Source organism: Neolamprologus brichardi, chromosome 5, assembly GCF_056152115.1.
Source record: "Neolamprologus brichardi isolate AB-2024 chromosome 5, ASM5615211v1, whole genome shotgun sequence".
Taxonomy (NCBI): domain Eukaryota; kingdom Metazoa; phylum Chordata; class Actinopteri; order Cichliformes; family Cichlidae; genus Neolamprologus; species Neolamprologus brichardi.
Window position 1 is genome coordinate 8,982,974 of NC_142108.1, and position 13,208 is coordinate 8,996,181.

Sequence of the window (13,208 nt, forward strand, 5' to 3'; positions counted from 1 at the left end):
GCATGAGTGACATGTCAGCTACGATAGTTGTGGATTCTGTTATTCGTTATCGAAAAGTCACAACTCATGACAAGTTATTTATTGGATTAATACACAGTCATAAATCTGACTTACGCTGGTTTCATTTGGATAATATCCGACTATGTTGTGCATGCCAGCAAAACAGCCGGAGGATCATTATTGTCAGCCACATAAGAAGGGTGGTGTTCAGTAAAGGCAGCTGGAGGTGAGTTAGCAGCGCCTGATGAAGAGATACTGCAGAGCTGGGGGTAAAACTGGTATCTGAAGAGTACATGCTGGTGTTTGAAGTCAGTCACCTGGCAGCTAAGTCACTCAGCGGGGTCTCCTCACTGCCGCAGATCAAAGATCATCTTTAATGTGCTGACAGGAATCACAGAAATAGATAGCAGCCCACGCAGGGCATTAACAATCTCACAACATTAAATGTGGAGAGATGACATACTGCATTCCCCAGTGCATTTTTGCAATTAGTATTTGGTTTAAACTAAAAATGTAATGCCCTTTTTGGGCAAAGAGCTCATTCAACTAAAAGTTGATTGATCATTTAGTTCATTTCTTTTGGCATTTCAAATGCATCTCAATAACAGGAGGATAACGGCAATTAGACCAATCCTTGGCCACTTCCTGTAGCTATTCCTGGGGATCCCAGAGTGTTCCCATGCCAGAAAAGATAGACAATCACTATAATGTAAACTTGTTCTGATTTGTGGTCTCCACCCAGTTCAGCATGCCAAGAATACCTCCCTTGGAAACTCAGGTAGTGTCCTAGTCCGGTGTCTATACCACATTAGCATTCCCACTCAGTGTGAAGTAGCAGCTGTTCAGTCGTGAGCTCCATCTTTATGTATAAGCTCCTTACTCTGTCAGTGAGTCCACAGATCCCAAAAAGAAAACTCATTTTGGGCCAACTTTATAACCTTTGGTTACTGGCCAGAAGACTGACTGATCATAGGTGAGAACAGGACCCTGCACTGGGAAGCTGAGAGCATTGCTCTGTAGATCAGCTCCTACTGTTCAGGAGACAGTAATACAGCTCTAGTATCAGTCATTAAAAAAACAAATATTTTTACCCTGTCATTGTGCTGTGTGTGTGAATTGGGTAACACATGGTTACGCTATCTCGATGGATAGCGTACCTTCATCATCATGAATCACTGCTACTGCAGCAAAATAGTTTTACTGATCAGTCCCTAAACTGTTGGAGAATGACACATTTTGTAATTTTGCCCCTGCACACCATCACAGTGGATTTTAAATCAAACAAACAAGATCTGATTGAAGTACAGACCTTCAGCTTTCATTCAAGGGTTAGAAAAAGTTTACATTAAATGTTATATTGGCTTTTATACAAAGTCACCATTTTCAGAAGGTTAAAATGAATAGGATGGCTGATGCACAAGCAGTTTCATGGCCAGGTGAAACCTTTTCCCTTCCGATTTCATGACAATGGAAGCAGACATATCAGAAGTTGATTCAACGCGTTAAATATGAGGTCCAAAAAGATGCAAAGTGCAAGCGAGGGAGGCCATCATTTGGCTGAAAAAATAAATAAACCATCAGAGAGCAAAAACTCTAGGAGTGGCTAATTCAACAATCTGTATGTTCTTAAAAAGAACGAATCATAAAAAAGGTCTGAGAGACCAAAGATGACAAATGAAGTGCATGATGACCTCATTATTTCTAAAAACAGCAAAACAAATCTCAAAAGCTCCATAACTTATCAATAATGCTTCTCAGTGCAAATGAGCCAAAGCATACTGCAAAAGAGTGATCTCATCCCAATAGAGCATCATTTTCAGCTAATGAAGACAAATGTGAAAGAAGAGAGAGCCACAAATAAGCAGACACTGAAGGGAGATGCATCAAAGACCTGGTAGAGCCTTTTACTTCAGGCAGTTACTGACTGTAGAGGATTTTCATCCAAGTAGTTATGTTAGTTATCGTGGGAACCAAGGAGGCAAACGTAAGTCCAATACATCAAACACTGCTTTGTCTTCTCTGGAAAATATGTATCTCAAAGTTGTGAATAATATTCGTACATAAAATATAATTGTATCCTACTTGACATTTCTGAGACGTTTTACCGTAATAGTTTTTTGAAGTTTAGAGTTTTTGACAAGTGTCTGTGGTTTTGACTGTTGACCTCCAAAATCGAATTAGTAAATCCTCCAGTGTGGGACAGACATACAACCGGAAAATATAATGTCTGTATACTGATGCTGCTTTACGCTAACATTTGCTGCTGACTGAAAAATGTCTCCAGTGGAATGTCTGTAAGATGGTCTTATTAGTGGGTTTTATGTCTTTATGTGATCATAACTGTGATTATGCAAAGTTACTATTGCAAGTAAATCATCACATGATGTCAAATACTAACAACTCCGCCCACAAGCTGCCAGGAGAGATGCTCCAATAAACTAACTACTTCATTAAGCCGTTTCCCAAACAAAGTGCTCCCTGCTCCATCATTTAGAAAGTGATTTACTGCCAGAGGAAGTAATACTAAAAACAGCTGAGCTGCTAATATGTTAGAATATGCTAACATAGTAACAGTAAAGGATTGGGTTGATTGGGTTAAAGGATTGTCAACTACTGCATATTTGTCTTTGCCCTTCACACTACCCAGATCTCATCCACGGAGATCACGAGTCATATTTAATCAATAAATATGACAATATTTAGTAGTTGTTCAATACACTTGTATAGAACTGACTTTACACAAATACACACACACACACTTTATAACATACACCTGTTTTACTGCTCAATAATACCTAATCAGCCAGTCACATGGCAGCAGCTCATTGCATTTAGCCATGTAAATGGTATCAATGGCACCAAGACATCGACTTGCTGATTTAAGTAACTTGGAATGTGGTATGGTTGTTTGTGCCAGACAGAAGCTGCAGATCTACTGAGAATTTCCAAGAGAAAAATATCCAGTGCACCTCAGTTCTCTGGTTAAAAATGTCTTATTGATGCCAGAAGTCAGAGGAGCATGCCTGGCCTGTGGTGACCTGACAGCAAAGCAACTGTAGCTCAAACAAGCACCGGTCACAGCCCAGCTGTGCAGTACAGGATCTCTGAATGCACAATACACGAATCCTGCACCTAAAAAAGTGGCCGGTCAAAGTGTGTATGCATGTGCAGGAATGTAAATTACAACAAAAGCAATTACAATCCACTGCTAACAAAATAAAAGCAAACTTCTCTCACATAGCGCGTACCCGTGTAAACCTAGAATTGTCAAACATACCAAAGCATACAATCAAACAGAAAATGTGCCTTGTGACTGTTCATTAGCAGAGGGGGCTTCTGGGTCATGGTGTCTGGCTTAGATAAGGGTTTGAATTTTCATTACTCTTGGTTTTCCAGTTTGCAAGAATATCTTATCTTCTGTCTCCACATCCTGTCTTTATGTGTCTTTATAATTGTCTGCTCTTCCTAATTGTTTCCACCTGCACCTCATTAGTCTTGTGTGTGTACGTAGAGTCTCGTGCCCTCCCTCAGTTTGTATGTTGACTAACCTCAGGTCCCAGGTCATTGCTGCCAGAGTTTTGGTTTCTTTTTGGATTCTCTATCATTTTTAACAGGACTTTCTCTTTGTTCTCTGCAGCACCTTTTGTTGTTCTCTTCCATGTGAGTTATTTCTTCTTCTTTTTGGTTGTTAAATTGACCACTCAGCTTTTTTTTTTGCCTGTCTGTGATTGTTTTTCATTTTTGAACTCCTAGTAGTTGACAGTAAACCTGAAAGCTGTTGCTGACTTACAGTAATAAATCAAATACTTACTGAGATGATGGCAGCCAGAGTCTCTATGGCACCTGTGCTCAGTGTGATGTAGGGAAGTATGCTCTCAGTAAAGCCTGCTTCACGAAGAATCCCATTGGTATAATACCAGATCTAAAAAAAAATTCAAAAGTACCATTGATCTTGGTTTTCACAACAACAACAACATACTAATTTATATATATCTTTACACAAAACTCAGCAATCCTGTTCGCTTCAGAGCGTACACACAAATTTTAACAATGTCACTAAAGTTGGCCTACATTCTCATCACATTTAGAATGATGAGATTGAAATGAAAGCAAATGAAATCCTGCCTAATTTTTGACATTCAAATGCAACAAGCTTAACACCTGCACTAATATTGTTAAAAACACAAAGAAAGACATTAAAACATTTGAACGTGTTTTACAGAAGGCTGAATAAGTGCGAACAAACGGAAGCAAAGAGAGAAAATACAATCTAGAGTTTTAAAAACTGCCAGTGTTTTTGCATTTGTGTGTGAATGTGTGTGTGAATGGGTGGATGACTGGATGTGTAAAGCGCTTTGGGTCCTTAGGGACTAGTAAAGCGCTATACAAATACAGGCCATTTACCATTCACATACACATTCACACACTGGTGATGGCAAGCTACATTGTAGCCACAGCCACCCTGGGACGCACTGACAGAGGCGAGGCTGCCAGACATTGGCGCCACCGGGCCCTCTGACCACCACCAGTAGGCAACAGGTGAAGTGTCTTGGCCAAGGACACAACGACCGAGACTGTCCAAGCTGGGGCTCGAACCGGCAACCTTCCGATTACAAGGCGAACTCCCAACTCTTGAGCCACAATCGCTCAAGAGTTGGGAGTCTGAAGTCAATTTTAAAGTAAGTTTTTCTCAGTCTGCCATAATTAGCAGCAACTTTCCTCCAGGTGAAGGACTATTCTTGGCATTTATAAAGCCAGCTCAGAGGAATACCAATCATTGACACTCGAGTGCAGTGCAGCACAGCAGGTGAAGGATGGCTAAGCATCTTAGTCTGAACAAAGTGCACAAAATATAGTGACTCACAGCGACTTCTCCACACCCACTGGGTCTCCTGCACAGCGCTGTACATAAACCTAGAGTCACTTTAATTAGGTTAACGGTGCACAAGCGCTCTTGTTTTTTTCTGTATTTACACTTGAACCTTTTCTTTAAACTTTTATAACAAAATGCAGTTCAAGAACTATGTAATTAAGCAAAGGACAGATTTAAAACTTGATTTAAAAAAGAAAAAAAATACTTAACTTCAAAAGTGATAAAACATACAAGGATCACACTCGTGAAAGCACAGGCACAGACCTCAGTGGGTTAAGTGGTGGAGTTGTTACCAAACCAGACACACATAATGGTTAAATAACAAGGTAAGGTAAGGTAACAAAATTTTACTTGTACACTTTGGTCGCATTGTCGCCTTGAGGGCTAGGAATGTAGGGCAAATCAGTACAAAGTTGTGATTGATTGTCTTTTATTCTACCCTGATAGGTGGGTCATCTCTTCCAAGATGACACTGACCCATTTTTGGACTGATGCGTTAAACAGAACTTTCTCCAATGTGATCAAAAGCCCAAGTGAGGCAGTATGTCACTTAAAGAAAGCAGTTCCATCCCTCAAATAGAAATCATGAAGCCTTTTTCTCATGCGGCAATTGGTGGTCGAACACTTTACTCGTGCGTTTTCTGTTCCTTTTCTTTTGTCTTTAATTCGTCATCAGTGTTTACTTCAATATTCTCTAGCCCAAGCCGAAATCAGAAAAATCAGAAAAATCAGAAAACAGCATAATCGACTGGGAATGTACTCCAGAGTGCCAGAATAGAGCAGAATGACAATTTCTCCTGTTGGAGTCTCTCCAGTAGAAGAGGTAACACTTATCACCTTCCTGCCTGGGGCTCCAAACTTATTAACAAGGTCTAGGTGTAACTCTCAGAGTGCCAGATCATCTTTAAAGATATATTGACTGTTTGCTTTCAGAATGGTGTTGGGGTGGGGTCCTTATAATGAAATATTTACACAGAGCTTGCATTATTGATTTGGTGCATCTGAATCTATTTAAATGAATAATAAATGATCTATAAATACAGTCAAATGCACTGTGAAATAGCATAAAGGGAGCTGATTCCACTCAAAACCTGAGAAAGGTAAGTTAAATCAAAAACTTACTGCATTGAGGCCACAGAGCTGATAGCAGGCCATGGTGATGATGACAGTTATGAGCTGCCAGCGAACAGCTGGGCTCTTCAGCAGCTGTAACACAGAGACGGTGTGTAGTTTGTCCTGAGCTCGAGCCTCCATGTGGACCTCTTCCAGCTCCTGGGACACATCCTTCTTTCCCAAAAACCTCTGAAAGGCTTACGCACAAACATTCACACATACAAGCGCAGCAGTGTCAAAAATATCGACAGTGCCATAACCCTCAATAACAACCATCATGCTGAGATCAAAGAACCTAACGATTTGTTCCACGGGCGAATGAGAACATATTGCTGTAAATGGAGCAGTGAAACTTTGAAAATGCAAAATTATTATTATTAATAATAATATTATTAATTATTATTATTACTATTGGTTTATCAACGGTACTTAAAAGTTAAGTAAACTGAGCCCCACACTTTTGTTATTAACAGGCTGCATTTCAACCCTGACATTATGTCCAGCCTTTTGGCTCTTTTTACCAACATAATGTGAGCAGGTAGAAGTGTGAGCTGTCACACGGCTTAACAACAACAAACAGCTTTGAGAGCGCACACCTCCTCCAAGGCAGCTCCTTCTCTGGGTAGTATTTACCTTTAAAGGGAATCACATTGTATTTTGTAAACATTATGTAGGAGTAGGTAATGTGTAATAGGTATTGATTGGTAAATGGTAAATGGCCTGTATTTATATAGCGCTTTTTACTAGTCCCTAAGGACCCCAAAGCGCTTTACATATCCAGTCATGCACCCATTCACACACATATTCACGCACTGGTGATGGCAAGCTACATTGTAGCCACAGCCACCCTGGGGCACGCTGACAGAGGCGATTCATAGATAACAGGACATGAATAACTTTAGCCTATTATATGAGATTTATTATATTATACTACGGTATTTCTGTATCTAGACAGCTCATTTTCTTTCACTCGACAATGCTTTCTTCAAAGATATAACATTTTGAAAGAAAAGACAGATGTGAAATGCAAATGTAAGGTCAAAGGTCAAATGTAACATTATTTGGATGCAAACTATGTGGCATTTACCCAAAAAGGTTGATTCTGTTCATCTGGACGTAGCGTTTTGAATGGGAGAAACGTTTCGTCATTCATCCAATTGACTTCTTCAGTCTCAGCTGACTCCAGGTTTCCCCAACCTTATAAACAGTACAGAGAACTGACCTCACAGCCCAGTGTTCATCCAGTGGGCTGGTTTCAGTTATTATGCAAATGTACTGTTTACAAGGTGACAAAAGATGAAACGTGTCTCCCATTGAAAACGTTACATCCAAATGAACAGAATCAACCTTTTGGGATTTACGTACCTGGATGATTGAGCATGTATCAAGATATGTGGCATTTAGAATCTCCACATACTTGTAATAATACCTAATAAACCTAAATGTCAAACAATACAGTAGAATTAGAATTTTTTCACCACAAAATTCTAAAAGTCAACAATAATTATTGTTGACTCATGTGACAACTTCAATTCTTCCCATAGAGAATGATAGTTGTGTCACATTTCTATGGCTTGAATCAATTGAAAATCACAGGTTAGGTAGTCGGTCAGAAGAATAACTATGTTAAAAAATATGTGGTTCTCTTTTTGCTGAAGGTACAAGCAGGTTTACATAAACTCATTTGCCTTTCTTTGCTATTAAATTATACAGCCATGGTGACAACAAATCATTTTCAATTTCCTGCCATTCCTTTTAGCTCCTGTGACCAGCGTCTTCCCCATAACTATGGTGGACGGGTCTCTTGAGTGTGGCAGTAATTAGATTTGGAAGCTAAAATAATTAAAACTGGCCACAACAACACAAACCTATGGAGCTGTTACATTACAGGACAGAGTCCCGTATGTCATTTTTCAATGATTGGTCCCTGTTATATTTATATATTGTGAAAAAAATATAATACAAAATATAATATTTGAAAAACTGACTTGGATAACAGCATGAAGAAAATGCATTCAAGATGGAAAACATATTTCGCTCGTTTAAAATCTAAAGATTTGTTACATCTACAGGCCATATTTTCCCTGTTTAAATGCTTTTTCTGGGATACATAATTCATCAGCATAATAATACACTCTGCTGCAATGCAGATGACTCTCAGACCTCTTTGTTTGTTGGCTGTAGTGATTTAAGTATCTATCACATTATTTTGACCTCCGCTGAATGTAAAATAGGCAAGATTTTCTTTTTAATTGCCACAAATAGATTTGAGAAACACATATCATCTGTGACTAGATGTCGATGTCCTACGTACTGCCGAACAAGTTTATGCATTCGTTATATAATATCGACCCAATACAAGACAGATTATTTACATTTAAGTAAGTTTAATGTCTTTTCTTTGTGTCAGAATGAAGCAGAAATCACCAAACCTTTTTTATTCAAGGCGAGACGACTGCTAACCGTTTTCTGTTATTTTTAGCTCGGCCATTTGAAGGTTGTTTGAACTCGTGCCTTCTTGGATGCAATAGATGGCAAATAATAAGTGGATGGAAAGACTCTTTTCTCACTTTAAACCCTTCTGTTCTGAAGGTTAATCCCTGAAGTTGTGGGCAGGTCAACTAGGCACGGGTTTAGGACACAGTCCACGGGAGCAAATCTCTACAGTCAAGGACTAAAAGCAGGTCATTAGGATGTGGAAATGAAATGACACGCAGTGCAGACGCTGCCCACACAAGATGGATTCGGCCAGTGTCACAGTAAAGGCTGGGCCATGGTTTCTGAGGCAGGAAAAGGGAATCATTTAAAGTAAAATACGTGTATCTGTGCTAAACCACATAATCAAGCAAAAGAAGGCCAGTTAGGATTTTGATACTGATATAATAAAGAGAAAAGGGTGAGAGGGAAAAAGAGAGAGGTCATTATTTCCCCAAAAGTGCAAGTTTTGTTATATCAGTGCAGAATACAGATATATGAAACTCCAGTGAGAAATTATGATACTAAAACATAGCATACATAATATAGTTACTTAACTCACCTATCGACAGCCCAATGTACGGCTAAATATAAAAAGATATTCCCAGCAGTTTACATGGAAGCCCAAAATCTAAAATCTATTAACTACAATAGTGTGATCTCTGAAACAAAGTTTATAAAGGGAGAGAAAAGAACCAACAAGCTGAAATGATCAGTGTTATCAAACTAACTGCATGTAATTCTAATATAGATAGAGCATTAAACACCACTCGCTGCTATCCCAGTAGGTGTGACTTGATATCGATATCTGTTGGAGTAAGGTGAGTTGTTCAACAGTGTCACTGTCCCCATGCAGCCATCCTGTGTTACTGAGAACTGCAGGGCTCCACTCTGTGTCACTGTTGTGACCAAAGACTCACAGTGCCACAAGGTGGAGGGATGTGGTGCAACAAAGGAGCTTTAAAGAACCACGATGGGCTTGTCGGTTCTGCAGTTTTACACTGGCAATAAAATCGTCATGGAGACAAGTGTGAAACAGAATATTTAAAGTTAGTCTCAAGGTGAAGTAAAATGTTATGTGTGTTAGGATACAGCTGCCAGAATTTAAAGGTTGATGCTGCTGTATTCTGTGTCTCTGCCTGTTGTCAACATCCATTCTCTTCCACTTATCCGATTCAGGGTCACAGGGGAGCTGGAGCCTCTCCCAGCTGTCTTAGGGCAAGTGGCAAGTTACACCCTGGACAGGTCAAAACTCTGTCACAGGGCTAACACATAGAGACAGGGAACCATTTAGAATCATCATCTTTAGACTTTGGGAGGAACCCAGAGTACCTGGAGAGAACATGCATACTCGACAGACCCTGGCTGGATGGTGGAACTGATCTTACTGTGAGGCAACCGTACTAACCACTGTTCAACCATGAGGCGACCTACAAAAATGCTTAAAAGAAGCAATGCATAGCTCACCTCTCTGTGATACCTTTAAATTGTAAATTATCTGTGAGTAGAAGTTCTGCAAGCATTGCACTGGTTGCATTTTAATTCACTAAAAAAACAACAACACTCGTCTACGACGCCCATCAGTTTCCCTAAAAAATCAGATATTGTAAGTTTTAGTAATATCACTCAGTAACTAAGCAGATCATTTGTTGGGGAAAGCATTGTGTGTTAAATTAAAGTCTTATGGGCACTTGTAGAGACAATAAGAAAGCAAGAAGTCTTTACCCAACCATTCATCGCTTCATCAGTTATTTAATGTTAGTATGAAAAAGCTGCTTCCAGCTTCACCCTTACCACAAGGGGTGATGACAGCCGGTAGGGCTTGCACTAGTTGTTATGCACTAGCTGCCCTTCCTGAAAAAGCCCTAAAGAGGATTTGTGTCTCCAGCTGGGATTAAAACCAGCAACCCTTTCCTTGCCAAGCAAATGTGTTAACCACTACAGCACTGGAGGCACATTGTTTTAATCCAATTGTAATAAAAAGTAAGACAGAATTATATAAATAAAAGATTTAGAAACTTTAAATTTATAACATCATGCTTTTCTGCAGTTGGTTTCTGGACTTGTTCAACTCTCTTTTTGTCTTTTTTGTAAGATAAAAGCAACAAAAACACATTTCTTTGGTTCTAACTTGTTGGAAATACTCAAGGTAGGAATTTATTACACAAAGGAAGCAGCAACAAAAGACAAAACCAGAGCTAAACAAACAGTGTTCCATCGTGAGAGGTAAGGGTACTCTCCTTGAATTTTCACATAAAGTGTGCAGATAAAAGACACTGCAGAACTAGAATGTGTTTTCAAAGAAGCCCATTAGACCAACCAATTATTATTATCACTACTATTTGGTAACATGTCTAGTGCTGCATAATAAATCTGTTTATTCCATTTAATTGTATTTTTGATCATTAATTTTATCATGCGACACCATCATCATAAATACTGCTTTGTCCTCTGAGACCTTCATGCACAACATGTTCAAAAGAATCAAAGATCATGTTCAATTTTACAAAGAATAAACTGTAAGCCACCAAACCTTCAGAGATTACCAATCTATAATGTATGGACGCAGGCATGAAACAGCTCAAACCACCCCAGAGACCAAATTCATTAAAGTTTTGTTTGAAATTACATTTTTCTTTATACTTCATTAACACATGCAGTTTGAGCTACGTATGCCTTTAATCCATGCTGTGCCTTTTTATGTCAAAGCATTTATATAATATTCTTCTTTTGAAGCTTGAAATATTTGTAATAGTTATGAAAACTTTTTATAATTTTGCACCTGTAACCTTTTACTATGGCCAATGTATAGGTAAGGTACAACAAAACAAATTGTTGGAAAAGGTTGTGGCTAGTGAGAATAAATTATTGTTTGAGTAAGGTCTAAGGGAAAATGTAACACAACTGTGCAAAGATTGGTGCAATAAATAATGTATGTATTTCTCATGCTTCATAAAAAGCAGCTGATTGACTGCCGTGTTTTTCTGATATTTACTGCCTTTCGCAGCTGTGCAATCGAATACCAAAAAAGTAAAAATAGGTGATTTGAAAACATTTTCAAAAACAGAATACTAAAAAGACATGATTAAAAAGTAATGAATAATTTTCATTTGCATTTGTTTCAAAAGAAACATTTCTGTGAAAATGTAGCTGCAAATTAAAGGTTAAGGGTCTACGCAGTTTCAAAACAGAGTTTTAATGGATAAAACTCTTAACTGGGACATAACATTCAAGAGCAACTTTTTATTTCCCCTATTGTGTCATAAGAGCCAAAAAATATGCAAAAGACCATCTCCTCATTTCTTTCCTTTGTTTGAGGTCAGAAAGATGAAGATGTGCTGTGATTTTAAGTATCTCTCTGCCTCTCTGGCAGCTGCAGCTTACTGTGGTTTAAAGGCACTGAATCAGTGCATTTGAAACAGAATATTAAAAAAAAGATTGTACAAGACATTTATACCTCCAATCAATGATTTATGAGGTATCAAAAAAAAGATTTGTAAAATTTAAAACCAGAATTTTAATTGAGTAACTAAGGAACTGGATTACTCAATCAAGAACTCTTGGACAATTTTTCTCCTCCGTAGTCCAGAGGTGTGGTGTTCATGTTTTCCAAAACCAATTTAAAATTTTGATGTGTTTAAACACAGAACAGTTTTACACTTTGCCTCAATCCAATTTAAATGAGCTTTGGCCCAGAGAAGACAGGGTATCCGTCATGGTGTGGGAGTTTGGTTATTTTGAGTTTTCTGGTTGTTAAGATTTGTTTTTATTTGCCTCTCATTGTTGTCCTATCGTCTTGCCCTTCAGTTTTTATTACTATTGGGGGTTGAGTTTTGTTGTTTCTGTTATTCTTTCATTTTGATTGCTGTGAGAGTTGTTATGCTGTTTTCGGTTCAGTGTACTGTGCCGTGATTTTAGTGTATGTATCACTCTAGGTTCCTTAGTGTTTTCTTGTTAAGTCCCTGTCTATTTGTGTTACAAGTTTTCCAGTTGAGTTACTTACCTATTTTATTTTGTAATTCCCAGTTGCCTGTGGTTTGTATTTTGTTTTACTTCCTTTGAATCACTGGGCTTAATTAGTTTCAGTTCTTCCTTGTTCCTCTCCTGTTTCCTCTTCCCTTGATTAAACCTCAGTGTCTTTGTGTGCATATGTAGTCCCAGTTTCAATTTCCCTCTTGTCAGACTGCCTGTATACACGCCCTGTTATACTGGACTCACTTCAATTATTAAAGGAGCACTTTATTTGACACCTTTCCTGCCCTCTGAGTCTGTGTTTGGATCCTTGTTCCTCATCACATGACAGGATCATGTTCATAATGTGGCTTTGTTCTTCCTGATAGAGCTTTACCCTGCTATTGTAGATGACATGGTGAACTGTGGTTACAGACATTGGTTCCTGGAAGTATTTCTGAGCCCATCACAGAATCATGCCTGTTCTTAATGCAGTGCTGCCTGAGGCCATGAAATTCACAGCTCTTCAGTCTTGTCCTTTGTGTAAGTCTGTCCTGTCCTCTATGTTTAACGCTTAGTTATACCCCTGCTTTCGTCTCCCTTATCTGTTCCCACGTGTCTCTCCTTGTGTTCTGTGTCTCCCCAGTCAGTTGTGTGTGCGTGTTTCCATGTTCTATTGTCAAGCTTGTGTTCTCATCTCTACGTTCAATTATGTTTCCTGTTTTACTTTGAAGAGACTGATGTTTCCATTTTCAGTGTGTTTAGTTTTACTTCCCCTGTGGTGTCATGTTCATTC

At 38.7% G+C, this 13,208-nt stretch overlaps 1 protein-coding gene across 2 annotated transcripts in view; it reads right to left on the reverse strand.

The window, feature by feature from the left end:
- slc2a9l2 (solute carrier family 2 member 9, like 2) overlaps positions 1-13,208 on the reverse strand; it is a 95,401-nt gene that overhangs the window by 44,265 nt on the left and 37,928 nt on the right. For both annotated transcript variants that reach the window (XM_035905131.2, XM_006784589.3), the window contains exons 8-9: positions 5,996-6,183; positions 3,812-3,922 (exon numbers count right to left, since the gene is read on the reverse strand). In XM_035905131.2, the coding sequence (XP_035761024.1) occupies positions 3,812-3,922; positions 5,996-6,183 (299 nt within the window). The remainder of the gene's footprint in view (positions 1-3,811; positions 3,923-5,995; positions 6,184-13,208) is intronic.